This window comes from Phoxinus phoxinus, assembly GCF_949152265.1.
Source record: "Phoxinus phoxinus genome assembly, chromosome: 15".
Classification (NCBI taxonomy): Eukaryota; Metazoa; Chordata; class Actinopteri; order Cypriniformes; family Leuciscidae; genus Phoxinus; species Phoxinus phoxinus.
In genome coordinates, this window is record NC_136890.1 from 8,019,095 (window position 1) to 8,040,037 (window position 20,943).

Sequence of the window (20,943 nt, forward strand, 5' to 3'; positions counted from 1 at the left end):
TCATGTAAGAAACAATCGATGATACACTTCTGTTGAATTATTTAAAACTAATGCACATTTACTGCACAATTGAATGCAAGTACCGCATTAATGTTGAATGATTCAGCAGTCCCGTGTCAATTAACCGCGTTTGAATTCTGTGTACGTCGATGTTGTGAACAACTTCCTATCGCCACGGAATAAGCGTCTTGATGAAAACAGCCCGAGTCACCGTAACTACTTCAGACACTAATGTGGTCAACACCAGAATGAATAACTGAAAAGAGTGCTGTGGTGTGTCAGCTGTCAGTACGGCATCACTGGTCTGACCTCTTCTTCTTTGTGACGATGAGCACATCATTGAAGAGGAACAGGTAGAAGCTCTTGTAGCTGAAAGCCTTCCTGAAAATGCTGAGGTCATCAGTGTACGCGGCCAGCTCACCACTCTTTTTCAGCCAGCGAGATGACGACACTAACGGGAAAGGCTAAAAACACACATACAGGATTATTAAAACAGTATGACAAAGATTTGAACAAAGTTTAGGTTCGAGAAATAATCCTTTCTTTCTTAAAACACACCCCTGATCTTACGAGACTCCAATTGACTTGCTCCACTTCTTCCGATCTCACTCTTATTTTTCAACCCTTTACCTACAAAAACTTGAGATGCAATGTTCACTTTTTATGATCCAATCAATTCCAAATGCATAAAATCAATCGATTTTTCCCATGTTAAATGTATTTGGTAACGCTTTACAATAAGATTCAGTAGTTAACATTAGTTAATGTATTAACTAACATGAGCAAACAATGAATAGCTGTATTTTTAACTGTATTTTAAGTAACATTAACTAAGATGAACTAATACAGTAACTAATGTGTTGCTCATTGTTAGTTCATGTTAGTTAATACATTAACTAGTTACTGTATTAGTTCATCTTTGTTAGTGTTACTCAATACAAATCCAGCTGTTCATTGTTTGCTCATGTTAGTTCACAGTGCATTCACTAATGTTAACAAATACAACTTTTCATTTTAATAATGTATTAGTAAATGTTGAAATGAACATTAACTAAGATTAATAAATGCTGTCGAAGTATTGTTCATTCTTAGTTCATGTTAACTAAGGTAGTTAACCAATGAACCTTATTGTAAAGTGTTTATACCATTGACTTCTCAAAAATCTCAAAAGAATGTAGGACAAAACCCGGACACGAGCATTTTATCACTCCAGGTTCTCTTTCAAACATTCGCTCGGTATCTCACTATGGGAAACGCCTCTGGGCGTGACAGATCTGGAAGTACCAATTACACCACGTCTGTCAGTTGACAGACCAATCACGACAGTGATGCGGGAGTCCCCTTCCCACATATTAACCACTGCCAGTGGTCCCTACTTCATTCTTCGATCTCTTCCCCGTGAAGATCAAATTGGAAGCTATCCTTCAGTAAAGTTACCTGTCTTGAAATAGTTGTTTAACGGTTCTGAGACGAGCCGTCAAGGTACGTCGCTGAACGCAGCTATTTTTGTTGGCAGTGTTATTTGTTTTTGGTATACTTTAAGAGAATTAACGTGTTACGGCGAATTCTCTTAGATATTCCCTCTGAGAATTAACGTGTTACGGCGAATTCTCTTAGATATTCCCTCTGAGAATTAACGTGTTACGGCGAATTCTCTTAGATATTCCTTTTCTGAGTTGCACGTTACGGTGAGCTTAGATACTATTATTATGGCAACTTCAAGTTCTGCGAACGGCGGACCGAAAGCAGAAACTTCTCGCCCGTGTGCGTGCGGCTCGATGATATCGGGCAAGGATCCTCATCCTTTATGCATCGCATGTCTGGGGGTGAGACACGCACAGGCAGCCCTCGCTAACCCCGAGGGCTGTCCTCACTGTTCTCTCTTCCCGTCGAGGGTGCTAGAGAGAAGAGTGCGTGTCGCGGCCACTAATAAGGGAGATCCCTGCTTTTCTCCGCCACCCGCGGAGGAGGCTAAACAGCCTCCAGCGTCCTGCAGCTGGGGCGAATACATGGACGAATTCTCCCCGCAACTACCTCCCCTCTTTGGATCTGTAGGACTTACGGACGTGAGAGAGGAGGATGACGAGGACGACGAGGCCATCGCTCGTCTGTTAGAGGACGATGAGGATGATGACGAAGATGCGATCCTCCCGCCAAACCCATCCCGGCCAGACAGCGCGTTAAGCGAGGGTTCACCCTCCCCGGCTCAGGCGGAGCTCGACCTACTGGAAATGTGCCGGAGGGCGGCGGCAAAACTCTCCATAGACTGGCCATCACAGCAGACGGGCCAGGGGACGGAGAGAGATCTATATGACGGCAAGAGACTGCCGTCACGTGCCCCGCCAGCTAAGCAGCTCATTCCAGCGGTCCCCGCGTGCGTTTCGGAGATGAAACGCTTCTGGGATAAGCCATTTTCGCATAGAGTTCCCGTAAAGGGATTTTCTAGGCTGGATGTGGATAAAATGGAGGAGTTAGGGATGTCAAATTCCCCTCCTGTCGAGCTGTCGGTTGCACATCATCTCCACCCTAACCGCAGGACAGCTTTTTCCTCGGCTTCAGCTTCACTGCCAGGTCGCACTGATCGTCTAACGGCATCAGTTTTTCAGAAAATGTATCGCTCTTCTGCACTGGCTGTTAGAGCTCTTAATGCCACCTCTCTCCTCACTGCTTATCAGGCAGAGCTTATGGAGGAGATGGGGAGGCAAATGGATGCTGGGTCACCAAACCCAGCCCTCTGGGAAGAGATTTGTGTTATTGCAGATCTCAACCTGAGAACTTCCAGAGGTGCGGTCCAGAGCTGCGGCCGCAGCATGGGCTTGGCAGTGGTCGGCGAGCGATCTCTCTGGCTGGGGCTGTCAGGGCTGTCAGACAGAGAGAAAGCAGACTTCTTGGATGCTCCAGTTGAGCCCAAAGCCCTTTTCGGGGCATCGGTCACTGCTATGAGAGAACGGTGCGATCGAAAGAAGCAGGAGGGCGAGGCGTTCCAGACTTGCCTCCCTCGCAGATCCACCGTTAGGACTTCTCAACCACCACCACGGCCCAGGTTTGAAGCCCCTCAAGGGAGTGGTCGGTCAGATTTCAGAGGCCCTAGACCCTCTCAGCCTCAGCGTTCTGAGCCGCAGTCTAAGCCAGCTCAGCCGAGGGGTAAACCTTCCTTCGCAGCGGCTGCAGCCAGATACCGTCCTGCAAACCCTCAGGGAGGGAAGAAACGGCGAGCAACCTAGTATTTCGGCAGGTTCAGGACAAAGGGATGAGCAACAGCACTCACGGAGTATCTGTTGCTATCCTCCCTCAAAGAGAACGGTCATTTTCTCCCCCTCCCGCAAAGAGAAGGCGTCGGACAGGGGAATTGTTCACAAGTTATGTAATGACCAGTTCAAATGTGAAGTTTGCACCAGTTCCCCCAGTGCCTCACAAAAGAGTTTCCCTCCCTCCACCCACGGGGTTACAACAGAGGGCAGAGGGCTGTTTTCCAAAAGACATGTGTTGTATGGAAATAATAAACACGTTCCCTGTGCATCCAGGCAGTGGGCCAAGGGCACAGTTATGTTTGAAAATAAAAACACACACGAAAAAATTGACAAAATCAGAGCTGCAGTCCCCAGCTCCACCACTAGAGGGCGCCGCCGCGTCGCTAGTGAACGAGAGCTGCTGCGGTCCGCTCGCTGCTCATGCGGAGAGCTGGCGCGCATGCGCAGTACACCCATGGGTTTTATCCACAATAAGCCGGGGTTATCGTCTGCAATTTGCTGTAAAACCTCCACTTTTCAACAGTGTGTTAATGTCAGCAGCAGAGGGGGAGTCAGCTCAGGTTGTAGAGGAAGAAATAGCCTCTTTATTGAGCAAAAGAGCTATTCGAGTTGTGCCGCCGGAGGACAGCCATCAGGGTTTTTACTCCCGGTACTTCGTTATTCCCAAGAAAGGGGGTGGTCTCCGTCCTATTCTGGATTTACAGAACCTCAACAAACACCTCAGGAAATACAAGTTCAAAATGTTGACCTTAAAAACGTTATCTCAAACTATTTGTCCCAAGGACTGGCTTACGTCAGTCGATCTGAAAGATGCGTATTTTCACATAAGCATCTACCCAGCACACAGAAAATTCCTCAGGTTTGCCTATCGAGACACAGCCTACGAGTTTTTGACAGTCCCGTTCGGCTTGTCTTTAGCGCCCAGGATTTTCAGCAAATGTGTGGAGGCAGCGCTCACACCGCTGAGAATAATGGGTCTAAGAGTGTCAGCATATTTGGACGATCTGCTGCTGTGCGCGCCGTCATGGCAACAGGCAGAGAGAGAGTCAACAATGCTCGTGTCTCTCATTTACAGAGCTTAGGTTTCAAGATAAACGAAACGAAAAGCTGCTTGGTGCCTACACAGGAGATAATTTACCTGGGTCTCAGACTGAACTCAGACCTATATCAAGCTTTTCTGTCCGAGGAGCGCATCAGGTCAATTCGCGGCTGTCTATCCCTTTTTCAAAAAGGAAACAGAGTTTCATTCAGACTGTTTTTACGTCTTCTGGGTCTGATGGCCTCGACAGTTTCTGTCATTCCCCTGGGACTGTTGCGAATGAGAGAGTTTCAGAACTGGACGGCGGCGCTGGGCTTGTGTCCAAAACGCCTCCTCAACCGCAGAGTTATAGTGACGTCACTTTGCATGCGCGCTCTCCGTCAGTGGAGAGATCGCTCTTTTCTCGAGTCAGGGACTCCGCTGGGAGCAGTTTCTCTGAGAAAGGTGGTTACGACGGATGCGTCGCTCACAGGTTGGGGTGCAGTGTGCGAGGGCAGGATAGCGAAGGGGAAATGGCCCGTCTCGCTACAAAGCGCACACATAAACTTCCTGGAACTGTTAACAGTTTTTCTGGCTCTGAATCATTTTGTGCGGTTCTTAAGGAACCACCACATTTTGATCAGGTCGGACAACACAACGGCGGTGGCATACATAAACCGCCAGGGAGGCACACGTTCCCATCTGCTTCACAGTCTGGCACAGAAAATAATCTTGTGGGGCGTGAAGCATTTTCATTCACTACGGGCAACCCACGTCCCGGGAATAATGAATGTGGGGGCGGATCTCTTGTCCAGGGGGAACCCTCTGTATGGAGAATGGACTCTCCACCCTCAGGTAGTGAGCCAGTTGTGGGAGAGGTTCGGCCGGGCTGCCGTAGATCTCTTCGCCTCGCACGAAAACACTCAGTGTCCTCTGTTCTTCTCTCTGGCGAGAAGCGGTGCGCCTATGGGTGTGGATGCTCTGGCGCACCCGTGGCCAAACGCACTACTGTACGCGTTTCCTCCACTGAGTCTGATCTTTCCAACTTTAAGAAGGGCAAGAGAGTGCGGTCACTCGGTCATAATGATTGCAACCGAACTGGCCAGGGAAGTTGTGGTTGACGGAGATAGTTCAGCTCCTATACGCACAGCCCTGGCCCCTCCCGTTACGCAGGGACCTTCTCTCGCAAGCGCGCGGGGATATTTTTCACCCAGCCCCAGACAAAGTAGCTCTTTGGGCCTGGCCCGTGAGAGGTTAAACTTGAGTGTGACAGGTTTGCCTCCGAGGGTGATTGAAACAATTCAGAACGCGCGAGCTGCTTCAACGCGCTCGGCATATGATCGGAAATGGGCTGTGTTTGAGCGATGGTGCGCACACAGACATATTGTTCCTTTTCTCTGTTCTGTCGCGGACATGTTGGGTTTTCTGCAGGAACTTTTAGATAAGGGCAGAGCCTTTTCAACTGTTAAGGTTTATCTTGCCGCAATTTCTGCGTGTCATGTGGGGGTTGACAGAAGCACTATAGGTCAACACCCGCTTGTATGCAGGTTCATGAGAGGTGCACGGCGTATAAACAGGGTTTCAAAGCCTTTGATTCCGCCGTGGGATCTGTCGGTGGTCCTTAACGCACTATCTCAGCCTCCGTTTGAACCTATAGAGAGTGTTGAATTAAAGCTCCTTTCGCTAAAGGCTGCTTTATTATTGGCTCTTTCTACCGCTAAGCGGGTTAGTGAACTTCACGCATTATCTGTGCATAAGTCCTGTATGCAGTTCGCTATGGACCACTCGGGAGTAACTCTCAAAACTAATCCAGCGTTTGTCCCTAAAGTTAGCGAGTCAGCTCTCGCCTGTAAGCAGGTGAATATACGGGCTTTCCATCCGCAGCCTTTTCTCTCGTCAGAGGATGCGCGGCTTCATTGCCTGTGCCCTGTTCGTGCGTTGCGTCACTATGTGGACAGAACAAGAGCGCTAAGGAAGAGTAATCAGTTGTTTGTTTCATGGGCTGATTCTCACAAGGGGAAACCTATTTCACGTCAGCGCCTGTCCCACTGGGTAGTGGAAGCTATTATATTAGGTTATAATAGCAGTGGTCTCTGTCCTCCGGAAGGGCTGAGGGCTCATTCTACCAGAGGTTTGGCTACCTCGTGGGCACTGTTTAAGGGCGTTTTAGTTCAGGACATATGTGCTGCAGCAAGTTGGGCTTCGCCTCACACATTTGTCCGATTTTATAGACTGGATGTCACTGAGCCATCACTGGCTCATTCCGTCTTAAGTGTGTAAAAAAAAACAAACAAAAAAAAACACTCATTGTGGAGTGTTTATGTTACATGCATCACTGAGTTGGTTGACATGCCTGCTTCGGATAGCATATCTGCAATACGGGAGTTGTCTATATCCCATAGTGAGATACCGAGCGAATGTTTGAAAGAGAACTTTAGGTTACTCACGTAACCCCGGTTCTCTGATAACATGAGTGAGGTATCTCACCACACGTCCCTCCTTGCAGTGCACGAAGAAGAGATATGCAGAGAATGAAGTAGGGACCACTGGCAGTGGTTAATATGTGGGAAGGGGACTCCCGCATCACTGTCGTGATTGGTCTGTCAACTGACAGACGTGGTGTAATTGGTACTTCCAGATCTGTCACGCCCAGAGGCGTTTCCCATAGTGAGATACCTCACTCATGTTATCAGAGAACCGGGGTTACGTGAGTAACCTAAAGTTCCATCGTCCTGAAGTCAATGCTTTTTAGAATGGGATTTGGTCAAATGCTTGAGATAAGGTCTGCGGTGAACACAAGCTCAAGATATATTCACGTTTTATTCTATGATATACAATACATCAGTTATACCCTCTTGTCATTTTTAAAGCTTTTGCTTGTCTTGATGATTAAAAAGTGGTAAAAAAATGTTTTCTGCATTCTGTCACCTGATGGAGTTTTGGTTCCTTGCCACTTTTGCCTTTTGCTTAGTTGGGGACATTTAATATTTAACTATATTATTGATCTGCCTGCATTGACTCCATTATATGAGAACTGAACTAAGCTGGACGATGACATCACGGTTTTCTCTAGAGCGGCTATTTATATAAATGAACTAAATTAATAACTTTTTTCTAACAAAAATGAACCATCACTGAGTTTACTTAAGCTGGACTGTTTTCTTCTAGATCTGCTGTGCAGCAGAAAAACTCTGGCATTATTTTCTTGTTATCACAGTAAAGCTGCTTTGAAACAATCTGTATTGTAAAAAGCGCTTTATAAATAAAGGTGACGACTTGAATTTTTAGGGAAATGTTTTTAAACAAAGAATGAAAAAGTTGTCAGAAGTGATGGTGACGTGGAAGTCATCCGACCATGTGTAGTTTGTTTATACTCACGTGTCTAGTCTCTGTAAAACCGCATTTTTCCATCTTAAAAATATATCTAAATTATGCCATATGCTCTCATTGACAAATGCGGAACAATTAGTTAATGCGTTTATGACCTCAAGGCTAGATTATTGTAATGCTCTACTGGGTGGTTGCCCTGCACGCTTAATAAACAAACTACAGCTAGTTCAAAACGCAGCAGCTCGAGTTCTTACCAGAACCAGGAAGTATGACCATATTAGCCCCGTTCTGTCAACACTGCATTGTCTGCCTATTAAACATCATATAAATGTTCAAATATTGCTGATCACTTACAAAGCACTAAATGGTTTAGCTCCGCAGTACTTGAGCGAGCTCTTAACGCATTATAGTCCTTCACGTCTACTGCGATCTCAAAATTCCGGCCAGTTAATAATACCTAGAATATCAAAATCGACTGCAGGCGGTAGATCCTTTTCCTATTTAGCACCAAAACTTTGGAACAGTTTTCCTAACATTGTCCGGGAAGCAGACACACTCTGTCAGTTCAAATCTAGACTAAAGACACATCTCTTTGACCTAGCATTCACATAATGCATTATAGACTTCTATAACTCAATGTTAGGCTGCATAGATTAGGTCAGCCGGAACTGGAAACACTTCCCTTAAATCCTGATGTATTCGTTACATCATAAGAAGAATGGCATCTAAGCTAATTTTAGTGTCTTCGTTTATCCCGAGGTTTTCGCACAGCCTGCCGGATCCAGGCCGTATCCAGATCTGACGAAGGACCTTCGCCTGGACCCGATGACAACGCAGTGCTGAAGTGCCAACTAACCTTTACCACTCTACAGATAAAGCGTTGTCGGGATAATTTCAGTTTCGCGTATCTACCCCGAAGTGATAAAATTCTGTATACATTTTTTTAAGGCCAGACAAGTAGTTTGTTAAGGCTTGGTTTGTAGGGAATTACAAACCTCTGAAAATATATTCAAATGCGCATAAAAATAGAATTAATTCTTAATACGCACGTGAGTGCCATCAGCGTTTCTCACAGGTTCGCGTTTAAAGTCTGTGTAGAGAGAACGGTGTCGTCTTAGCGGCCTCTAAATTAATAACTAATGATCGTTGCGACGGAAGTGAATCAATCAAAACTAACTGCTGGAAAATATCTTTATTCAAGAACCGCTATAAAGCCAAAACAATCTGTTACCTTAAATTATATGTTTATTTCTGTAAAGCAATCTACCGTACATTGTTACGCTCATGTTAGCGCTATATAAATGAAGATGACTTGACTTGACTATACTAACCTACGTTTAACTTTTGATGATTGTATGTGCTTCAAAATTCATAAAATGTGTGTTCAAATAATTTGTAAAGATTATCAAGACGAAATGTGCAAGAACCATAAGCTTTTGTTAGTTACAGACCTTATTTTCTGAAATAATCCAAAAAATCCAATGGAAAAATCGTATTTGTTTTTTTGTCGAGGGAAACAGGGTGATGATGCTCTCCAAGAATACGTCATTTCTGCAGAACCGTACATCTAAAACCTGGCCTCAACTGGGTCAGAGAAGTGAATTGCTTTCTTTAAATGTGTCTTTTATCAGCCACCTGCGCAAACATACCTTGATTTTGCCAAACTCCATCTGCTTCTGGATGGTGTACATCTGCTCCGTCCGCTCCATCCTCCGTGCTCCATCATTACAGTTCTTCACCAACTGACAGGAGTAAAGAGAGAAAAAGCTTGAGAACTGTGGAAAACTGCTTCAGTACAGAACAGTTTGTGCTACTAAATCATTTCTGAGAGAGACTCATGAGCACCGTCATATTTTAGGCCACTGGAAGTGCAACTGTGACTGCCAACTTTATTATATAGGGGTGAATTCAGGTTTGGGAGACTTTCTGCCATTGAGATGACTGGGAAAAAGTGTCCCGATCAACCTGAATTCACCCCTATGAAAATATAAGTACCGTAATATAATAAGTAAGCTGTAGTTGTGGCTTCAACAATAGCATGTATCAGTTGGTAACCACTGAGGTTTTGTTGAAATTTGTTTTGGAACAACAAAACGTTCAGTTATTTATCTTGTGGACATAACTCTAAACCAACCTTTACTCTTGTTAAGTAGACATCCAGACACCTACATTGTAGTACATTTTGAAAAGGTGTAGTTTTTCACATCTCAAGTTGATGGATAGTGAGTAGCACCATACCTTACTGATAGCTTTTAAAGCCCAACGGGCAGCAAAGTGTTCGGCTTTATCGCCTGGGGTTTTCTGACAGATGGTCTGTGTAGATATAACAAACAAACAAAGATGAAAGACAAACAAAATAGCACATAAGATCATAGATTCTGAGGGTCTTCAGGCTCACTTGAAAACGACAAGTACCCTAGGTTTGCTGCAGTGTGCTATGCTTCTTTCAAGATGAACACCAGCAGTTTATTACAAGCTTTTACAACTAAATCATTCTCTGTGGCAGCACGTGAAGGATAAAATGCATAACGCATTCATTAGATTCCTCGTTTACAAAACAAATCATTCGTAAAACCATGCTTTTGTAAATTAAGTTTGGAATAATTAAGATAAAATCGTTTTTTAATTGCTCACCAAAGCTTCATTTATGTGATCAAACACAGTAATATTTGAAATATTACCATTTTTAAAAAGTGCTTTTTTTCTATTTGAATGTTTTAAAATGTAATTTATTCCTTTGATGAAAATCATTCTAATGCGGATTTACCGCTCAATTATTATACATTTTTATTGGTGCTCAATTTTTCAAAAGGTCTCTTATTATTTTCACTGTTTAATACTTTTGAGGAAACCGTGAAACATTTTTTTCTCAGGATTTTTTGACGGATAGAAAGTTCATGAGCTTTTGATTGGTAGTGCAGCACATTCCCTAAAAATATTAAGCAGCTGTTGATAAACAATAATAATACTAACACTTACAATAAGGTTCATTAGTTAGCATGAAATAATAATGAACTGCACTTATACAGCATTTATTAATCTTTGTTAATGTTAATTTCAACATTTATTAATACTTAAAATCTTGTTAACATTAGTTAATGCACTGAAGACTGGAGTAATGGCTGCTGAAAATTCAGCTTTGCCAATACAGGGAAAAAATGACATTTAAAATATATTCAAGTGGAAACAGTTATTTAAAAATGTAACAATATTTACAATTACAAATAACAATATACAGTTATTTCTGTATTTCTCATCAAATAAATGCAGCCTTGGTGAGCATAAAATACTTCTTTCAAAAACATTTAAAATCTTATTTATAACTTTTGACCAGTACTGTATTCCATAAGACTAACTGCAATAATGCAATCTTTAGTTTGTTTACCATCCGTAAAAAAACTTATTATGACTGTTTGCAAAGTGAAATTAGAGAAAGCAAGATGTTATTCCAATTTCCAAACTCATAAACTCATATAAAGCTGTTGGTAACAGGGGGAATGTGTCTCTTACGTCCAGAAGAAGTGGCAGACGGGTAACTCTCTGCATGGGTAAGATGAGGAAGGAGATCATGGGCAAACCTCCACACTCTTTACTGCCTTCAATCTGCTTCAAACTCTCTCGAAACGCAGTGTTGCTTGACCTAAAACACAAAAAATACATCACAGGCCACAATGAGTTCCACCTAAACACTATTTTCCAATCCATACCCCTTTGTTAGCATCTGTTGTTTATTTAATAGTGTACTGCGTGTATTGGCACTTACAGTAGTTTCTGGAGCGTTCTCTGCTGGAAAGTCTCATTGGAACAATACACAATATACGGCTCAAAGTGCTTAGCCGCATGATTCTGCACTATATCACTGATGTCCTGAATCACAGGGTGTCTTTGGTGACGCTTTTCCAGATCTTCAAAAAACCTGAGAAACATTAGATATGGTGTAGAGAGTTCGGTAAACATATGTGGGTCATTCTATGCAAAGTGTTGCAAACCATGTCTAAATAATACCATATTTACAATTAAAAGTAAATAATTATTTCTAAATAAATAAATATTTCCTAATTCTATTAGGTGATATAAATAAAAAAATAATAAAAATACTAGGATGTAAACCTGTTTTGAGGGGATAACCAGCCTAATTCGAACCAGACCACCAGGGGGCGTAAAAGCAACTTGTGTGTTTTGTTGTGAGGGGAAGCTTAGTATAATTGTAAAAACGTCAACATTTGGGTCATGGTGCAACTATTTGCTTTAAATACTTTACTGATTTTGATAAATATGATACATCAGGCTTATGAGGATTTCTGCTTCTCTCAATCATCATTGTATTGCATTTGTATGTTTTACCCCCAGCATAAAACACTGCAGTGCGAGCTTTGATGCAGTCACAAGTGGAGCTTCTGAATAGAGGTGTATTTCCTCCCTGAGTATGAGCTCCATATTCTCCTATATCATACTATATAAGCCATAAAAGCCTGATGCATAATCCATAAAACAAACTTTTTTTATTTATTATTCTGTCTAAAGGTCAAATATATTGTCATGACCCTAGCCTGTGTTCCCCTGGTCTTGTGTGATCTTTATTTCCTGTTCTGCACCATGTTTTATCTCCTTTGTATTTTTTTATTTTAATGTTGATTAGTTTTATTGTTCATAAGAGTGTTTCTTATGCTCATTGTCTGGTGTTACCTTGAAGTTCCTTGAGGAACTCATTTGTTGGATGTTTCATCGAGGTTCTCATTTCGTTTGGACACACCTTCTTATTCAACGTTTTTCCTTTATTTTGACAGTTTTCAACATTGTATATTAATACTGAAGACATTATAATTCCACATTTGTTCTGTCATAATTTCATAGTTCACAAAAACATGTTAAATCACCCAGAATTTGTTTTACATTTTCAATTCTTCAAAGTAGCCACCTTTTGCTTTGATGACAGCTTTGCAGATGCACACTCTTGGCATTCTCTCAGTCAGCCTCATGAGGTTGTCACCTGGAATGGTTGTCAACCTCATCACAGTTCCCAAAATCACAGTTCCCAACAATTCCCAGAGGTGTTGAGAAGCCTACTTGTTGGCTGCTTTTCCTTCACTCTCCAGTCCAACTCATCACAAACCATCTCAATTGAGATCGGTGGTTGTGTAGGCCACTCTCCTTGGACAAATAGCTCTTACATAACCTAGAGGTGTGTTTGGGGTCACTGTCCTGTTGGAAAACAAATGATAGCCCCACTAAGCGTAAACCAGGTGGGATGGCATGTCGCTGCAAAATGCTGTGGTAGCCTTGTTAAGTTTGACCAAAGGTGCATTTACCCGAAAACAGTATGCTTAAAACAGAGAGGTTTTTCCTTTGAGTTTTCAAATGAGTTTTGAAATTTCATGGTTACAGACGACACCATGGTCAAAACAATCCCCATTCACACGGATCTGCGAAAATGACTTAAAAACGCTGTATTCTGCTGCCAGGCCATTAGATGATGAAGCACTATAGACTGAACACGTAATACACATGTGCATGACGTCATTATCTTCAGAGAATTGCGTTTTTGTTGTTTACATGGAGACCGTTTTCAAAAACTTGCACTTTGAAACCCGTTTTCAAAGGTTTACTTTTTTAGCCAGATCCGTGTGAATGGGGATCATTTTGACATTGGTCTCGTCTGTATGGGGAAAACTCAAAGTAAAAACGTCCCCGGTTTAAGCATATCGTTGTCGGGTAAACGTACCCCAAGTCACTTACAGTGTCACCAGCAAAGCTCCTCCAAACCATCACACCTCCACACCATGCTTCACAGTGGGAGCCACACATTCAGGAACCATCCGTTCACCCTCTCCACGTCTAACAAAGACTCATCAGACCAAAGGACAGTTTTCCACTGATTTAATGTCCATTCTTGGCCCAACAAGTCTCTTCCAAAGTAAGTAATCGTTTCTTTGCCACAATTCGAGCATGAAGGCCTGACTCACGCAGTGTCCTCTGAACAGTGGATGTTGAAATATGTCTGCTTTTATGTGGGCTGTAATCTGAGGTGCTGTGAATATATGGTTTCTGAGGCTTGTAATTCCAATAAACTTATCCTCTGCAGAAGTGGCTCTTGGTCTTCCTTTCCTGGGACGGTCCTCATGAGAGCCAGTTTCTTCAAAGCGTTTGATAGGTTTTGGCGACTGCACTTGGGGATACATTTAAAGTTCTTTTCTCTTTATTTAACTGTGTTTCTTGCCACAATATGGATTTGTACAGTAGTTGTAGTAGCACTAGTAGAGCCATTGACTCTGCACAAGACCACTGATGGTCTAAAGGACATTAAGGTGGCAAGAAATGTCAAAAATGAACCGTTGACAAGACACACCTGTGAATTGAAAACCATTTCAGGTGACTACCTCGTGAAACTGATAAGAGAAAGCCATTAGTGTGCCAAGCTGTCATCAAAGCTAAACGACAGTCTAACGTCACACTATCGCTTTGAATCTAAAGCTGTCATGCTCAAAGACTTCAGGAAAATTAAAATAAATAAAGTAAAGTAAATAAAATGGAATTAATGACCACTTTGTAAGATGATATATGGTTTGACTTGAACTGCAAGAACAAAGCTACATAATTCCATGCATGTTCTTTCATAGATTGTACATTAATACCGAAGACATCCAATGTTGAAAAAATAAAAAAAATAAAGAAAACCACTGAACGAAAAGGTGTCACACAAGACCCACACTAAAAGATTGTTTCAGAAGAATGGACTTCTCCTAAGAGACCAGCTTAACCACTGGCTCACCTTAATACGGTTTCATTTCGCAATATTGTGAAATATTATTACAATTTAAAACAGCTTTTTTCTATGTGAATATATAGTAAAGTAATTTATTCCTGTGATTTAAAGCAGAATTTTCAACATCATTACTAAAGTCTTCAGTGTCACATGATTTATGCTCAAGAAATATTTCTCACTATTATCAATGTTGATAGTCAGAATTGCATGATATACAAAAGGTAATACAAAGTTGAATTTTATTTAAGCTAAATGTGAGATATGCATAACCGAACAGAACATTTTAAGTGTGTTCTTTATTAGCTCAAAGGGCAACTCCCAGACTGGAAGGAATCACTCCCACAGTAAAACTAATTTAGTGTGCTTGTTTCATAAACAACACAAAACTGCATGACACAACATGTTTCGAAACTTTAGTATAGATTACATCCACTTTACTTTAGGCTATAGAACCACACAATTCAGTGCTTACGGCAGAACACATGCACAGCTTCTGGGCAAACAGGTATAAAGTTTCATTGTAAATGTGTGAAAGACCCTGTTTTGAGAAACATGAATCCAGCAGCAGCAAGCTGCTTAACCAGTTCAACTAGCATGTTTGAACACGTCCAGCATTTACTGCACTCAGGTCTGCTGGAAACTCCTGCATGATCCTGCATCCAGTTTTCTAATGAACTGTATTCGATCTGGCTCAAGAAGGTGCTGAACCAGTAATTCCACTATTAATGTTACACTATCTAATGCGGTCAAGCTCAAAGACTTCAGGAAAATTAAAATAAATCACAGATTTTTATGCCACACTAAAATTAGAAGAAACAAACCATATGCGATATAAACTAGCACTCTCTAAGCACCAAATGACTAAGTGTTGAGTAAATAATACAGGTACAAATCTTTGTAAGATAATACAGGTGAAATTTGAATATAGTGCAAAAGTTCATTTAACCCCTTATATTGGCATCGTATATATCCTATATATCTATCCTAAACCTAAACTAATCTTGACAAACTATATATCATTTAAAAGCTTACAATCTCTAGTTTACATATTTGGTGACTGATTTTCAAAATAAATTACAGAGGAGCCGTAATTTATCAATTTGCAACAAGAATATGTTCATACTCCTAAGGCATGTTCAGACCTTTATTTTGAAATAGTGATGAACATGAAAAATCATGAAAGAATGGTAGAAACCTCAGTTTGTTTTCATGCCAAGAGTTCAAAAGATATCATCCATTCAATTCTTTTAGAAAAAAAGGTCTGAAAATGTTTAAAAAATAATAATAAATAGATTCACCATTTGTGATGTGGCAGCGAGCTATAATGCACATACGTGATCTTTTTGTGTTTCTTAGAGGTTGAATTCATTTCAAAATCTGCCAAACTTCCAATACTACTTCTGAATTGGATGTCTACTTCATAAATTGTATGAAAATTGTAAAAATAATGGTTCAGATCACTCAAACAACATATGGAAATGGAGGCGCCCGTATATGGGCAGTAATGTCAACTAGTGAAAAAGTTTGGTACTGCGCCCAAACAAAATCTTACTGAAAGCTTATTTTTTTTAAATATATAACCTAAAATTTGAAACTCAACTTGTTCAGATATAAAATATGAATAATTTTTAACATTGTACATTTTCCTAAACTTTTTTTCTGTTTAACTTTCTTAATTCATTTCACTTCTACAAAAATCTGCCAAAAATCTGCCAAATGTCTTCTTTAAAACAAGACCAACCTTACATCTATATTCCAAAGCATTCTTGAATTACAACCATTAAAGTTCGGAATGTGCATTTTCATGTCTATTAAAAAAAGGGGGATGCCGTTAATTCAGTAATTCAACTTAAAGGTGAAACTATAGACTCATTACATGTAAAGTGAGATATTTCAAGCCTTTATTTGTAATAATTTTGATGATTATGGCTTACAGCTTATGAAAACACCAAATTCAAAATTAGAATATTATGAAAAAGTTTTCATAAGCTGTAAGCCATAATCATCAAAATTAGGCTTGAAATATCTCACTTTGCATGTAATGAGTCTATATAATATATTAGTTTCACCTTTAAGTTGAATTACTGAAATAAGTGAACTTCTGCACGATATTAGAATTTTTCGAGTTACCTGTATATGGTTTGACAACAATTGTCCGACTGTCATTGATGAAAATCATCAAGATTTAAGAAACCAAATCACACTATGATAGAAATCTCTCGACACGCATATTCTAAAAACCTTTACTACTTTCTACAATCAGATATTTATATGATATATGCTTCACAATAAGACGACATGCTGGAAGAGAATGACCTGCACTGAAAGTCACAAAACGAAAGTAGCCTAGCAACAAATTTAATTATATATATATATATATTTATTAGATTATAGAACTCCTTAAACATTTTCTAGATTTTATTTCCCAACAGTCATCGTATCATAATCCATATTAGAATTTAGAACATAAGAGGATCTTTTGATCCATATTAGAATTTAGAAGGTAAGACAATGTTCATACCGTTTGCTGACTTCCTGGATGACAGATATGTTGGAGAACAGGTGATGGTGTTCCGTTGCTGTCATGGCCTTTTTCAAATCTGCGCTGTCCTTAAAATGACGCACGAGGATGCTTAAACTGTGCTGGTAGGAAAATTCTGATGTGATGATTTCGAAGATGGCCTGCACAAATACAGAGACACAATATGAATTGTTTATTACACAGGCATTACAAAATACTGAGTAGGTTATATAACTTATGCTGATTTCCCCCCCTCAAATGCCAGGAACAAGATGCCAGGAACCAGTACACTGATATAATGTAGAAACATCAAGAACTTTTCTAGTCTCCAAAGAACCATATAACACTCAAGAACCACCCAAAAGCTTTAAAAAAAAACGTTCATGATAAAAAAAAGAGGATTCTATGAAGAACCTAAGGTAAAAGTAAGTTGTTGTTTAATAAAAGAAGAAGAAGGAAAGGCTAGAAACCAAAAACTGAGTCCAAATATGCCTACTTCCATACTATTATAGTATGCAAAAAAAAAGAAAGAAAAGTATGGCAAGAGTCATAGGTTTAAATTCATAGAATTCGCAAACCCGTAGGCAAAAAGTACCCGGCTGACTTACTACTGAAGCCACAAGATAGGATTTGTGAATGGCAGTGAAGCGACACAACTGATGCTGGTAGGTCACGTGACAGTGATGACATGGGGGATGTAGTACGTCCAAAATGTCATTCATACTACCCAGATTCATTTTTGTAATGGTTTCAAACCAAATGTAGAAGCGACTAAGTTAGCAGTATGCAATTTTTTAGGTAAATAAACTGATCTTAAAAGAAACTCTGTGACAATAAGAACTCCAAAGAATCATACACATGATTTTGGCAACCTCCATTGAATTCCAAATATCTCTTTAAAGACAGAAAGGAAGAAAACAATCCCCACTTGTCTATGGTTGTCCAAGAGTTAAGTATGTGCTAATGTGCACATGAAGTTAGTTATTTAAACAATTAATATTTGACACGTAACGTGTTCCACCCCAGTTGTGGTGTGAACTTGAAAGCATCAGGTCATGTGGGTTAAGGAGAAGTGTGCTTTTCACCCACTGGATGAAATCACACAGACTTACTGAAGGATGACCTGAACCATATGTTGAGACAATATCATATGCAGTTCTAAGAACTAGAAGAGGTCTTCTTTTATTCACTAAAACAAGTTTTATAAGAGAAGTTGAAAGTTCATGGCCTAAAAGCTTTAGGGATGAATGGCTTTTCCATGAAAATACACAACACAGCCTCATTGAAGGCAGCAGGTGGAACAAAGGAGCAGGTAAGAGTCAGATGTCTGGGTGTGTCTGTGTGGAGTGCACAAAGTGAACTTTAGTGTTTACACAGCCGTGTGAGTACACTCATATACTGCAGCCATCTGACGATGACTACAGGTGAAACTCGAAAAATGACTGCATTTATTTCAGTAATTCAACTTAAAAGGTGAAACTAATATATTATATAGACTCATTACATGCTAAGTGAGATATTTCAAGCCATTATTTATGATTTTGATGATTATGGCATTCAGATAACAAATAAAGGCTTGAAATATCTCACTTTGCATGTAATGAATCCATATAATATATTAGTTTCACCTTTTAAGTTGAATTACTGAAATAAATTAACTTTAGCACGATATTCGGTGATGCATGGTGCTGGTAGCATAATGTTTTGGGGCTGCTTTAGTTCACTTCAGAATTAAAAATGTCCTGATAATTTACTCATCCCCACGTCATCCATGATACTCCTGTCTTTCTTTCTTCAGTCGAAAACAAATTAAGGTTTTTGAGGAAAACATTCCAGGATTTTTCTCCATATAGTGGACAACGGTTTGAAGGTCCAAATTGTCGTTTCAATGCAGCTTCAAAAGCTCTACACGATCACAGCCGAGAAATAAGGGTCTCATCTAACGAAACGATCGGTTAAAAATAAATAAATACAATTGCATACATTATATATATATATACACATATATATATACATACTTTTTAACCACAAATGCTCATCTTGCACGTCCACGACTTCACGCATTAGGGCGAAAAACTCTCCTTTTCTCCTCCAACTTCAAAATTGTCCGACATCGCTGTTTTACCTTTTATTTTATTTTATTGTAAATGGCGTTTGACTTAGTCTTTGCACATTCGCTTTGTAAACACGAGGTCAGTACTTCCGCCTACGTCACGCTTGACCTTTCAACGTGATTACGTAATGCGTGGCGCATCGCAGAGCTAGTGCAAGACGAACATGCATTTGTGGTTAAAAAATATATCAGTTTAATGTTTTTTTTATTATAATTTTTTTATGACTGATCGTTTTGCTAGATAAGAGCCTTATTCCTAAACTGGGATCATGTTGAGCCTTTGAAGCTGCATTGAAACTGAAATTTGGACCTTGAAACCGTTGAACCCCATTGAAGTCCACTATATGGAGAAAAATCCTGGAATGTTTCCCTCCAAAACCTTAATTTCTTTTCGACTAAAGAAAGAAAGACATGAGTATCATGGATGACGTGGGGATGAGTAAATTATCAATCATTTTTATTCTGAAGTGAACTAATCCTTTAAGCTGGAACTGAGGGTTTAGTAAAGGTAGAGGGAATCATGAATAGCTCCAGGTACCAGTCGATTTTGGCATCTGCTAGAAAGCTGACAATCAAGAGAACTTTCACCTTTAATCATGACAATGATCCAAAACAGATCTAAATCAACAAAAGAATGGCTACAGCAAAGAAAGATTAATGTTCTGGAATGGCCCCAGCCAGAGACCGGACCAGAATCCTGTAGAAAATCTGTGGGGTGACCTGAACAAATGCACTTTATCAGATCTAAAAGTTGGTTAACACTTTATTTTAAGGTTATTTTAAGGTGGTTACACTTTGCCACATGTACTTACTACAGTAATAACAGTAAATTATAAGTAACTAACCCCAACCCTAACTCTATAGTAAGTACATGTAGTTAATTAATATTACTCCGTAAGGTAACTGTCACCTTAAATTAAAGTGTAACCAAACATTGCTGCAGAGAAATATTCCCAAGTCAAGATGAGCCAAGCTAATAGACTTCTACCCAAATAGACTGTAATAAACTCAGAGTGCTTCAACTAGGTATAAGTTCAGGGGTGTGCAGTTAGTTATTTCAAGTTTATTTTGTCTGAAATGTGTCACTTTGGTTTTCAGTGGCATTGCATAGCTTGTCATTTTTACATTAAAGGTGCAAAAGGTCTGATATGATTTATATTGGTTTCATTTTTTACATCACAAACACCAGTGAACATGACTCACTTCTTGTCTTTTGCGTTCTTCAGGAGAGATGATATCCAAAATGCCCAAATCCTTCACCTAAGTTTGAAATAAAAGTACTAATTAGGAATCAGCAACTCTTATACAAGCATATATTATGTATGTATGTATGTATGTATGTATGTATGTATGTATATATATAATTAAGCCTAATTATTTTGAATTAATAAATGCATTTCAAGCAAGTCAAGTCAAGACACCTTTATTTATATAGCGCTTTTTACAATACTGTTAGTTTCAAAGCAGCTTTAAAGTGATAACAGGAAAATAATGCGACTAAGTTTGTTTTGGCTGTATAGCAGATCTAGAAGAAAATAGCGTCATAGTTCAGCTTAGTATAAGTTCAGTGATTACGACTCTAATTGTTGTGTTACTGGCAGTATTTCACAGCCACGACATGTTCTCTCTTCACAGAGGTTTCAACCACAGCTTGATCTAAAGCAAGTGACTCTTCAACAGTATTTGACCCTCATCACCTGTTGTAGTTGACTCCATGTCATGTACGCTGCCCTGTAGTTCTTCACCACAATGCCCTGATCCTCCTCTCGTGGCTCGGTCGGTGAGAACTCCTCATCCTCAGTGCTCAGGTTATTGGCGTTCAGACCTCGCTCCCTTATTTCCTGGTAAAAGCGCGGATCTATGAGAGAACGATGCACAACTTAAAACTTGCTGTAGTTAAGAGCTCAGCTTTGACAAGCACTAGTAAATTCAAGCCTACAGTACTGG

The 20,943-nt window shown here is 40.2% G+C and overlaps 1 protein-coding gene across 1 annotated transcript in view; it reads right to left on the bottom strand.

Moving 5' to 3' along the window:
- Positions 1 to 20,943, bottom strand: part of arhgef16 (Rho guanine nucleotide exchange factor (GEF) 16) — a 30,524-nt gene that overhangs the window by 2,780 nt on the left and 6,801 nt on the right. The window contains exons 5-12 of the mRNA XM_079637531.1: positions 20,694 to 20,854; positions 20,200 to 20,256; positions 16,884 to 17,044; positions 11,363 to 11,515; positions 11,110 to 11,239; positions 9,838 to 9,912; positions 9,249 to 9,341; positions 310 to 464 (exon numbers count right to left, since the gene is read on the bottom strand). Of these exons, the coding sequence (XP_079493657.1) occupies positions 310 to 464; positions 9,249 to 9,341; positions 9,838 to 9,912; positions 11,110 to 11,239; positions 11,363 to 11,515; positions 16,884 to 17,044; positions 20,200 to 20,256; positions 20,694 to 20,854 (985 nt within the window). The remainder of the gene's footprint in view (positions 1 to 309; positions 465 to 9,248; positions 9,342 to 9,837; positions 9,913 to 11,109; positions 11,240 to 11,362; positions 11,516 to 16,883; positions 17,045 to 20,199; positions 20,257 to 20,693; positions 20,855 to 20,943) is intronic.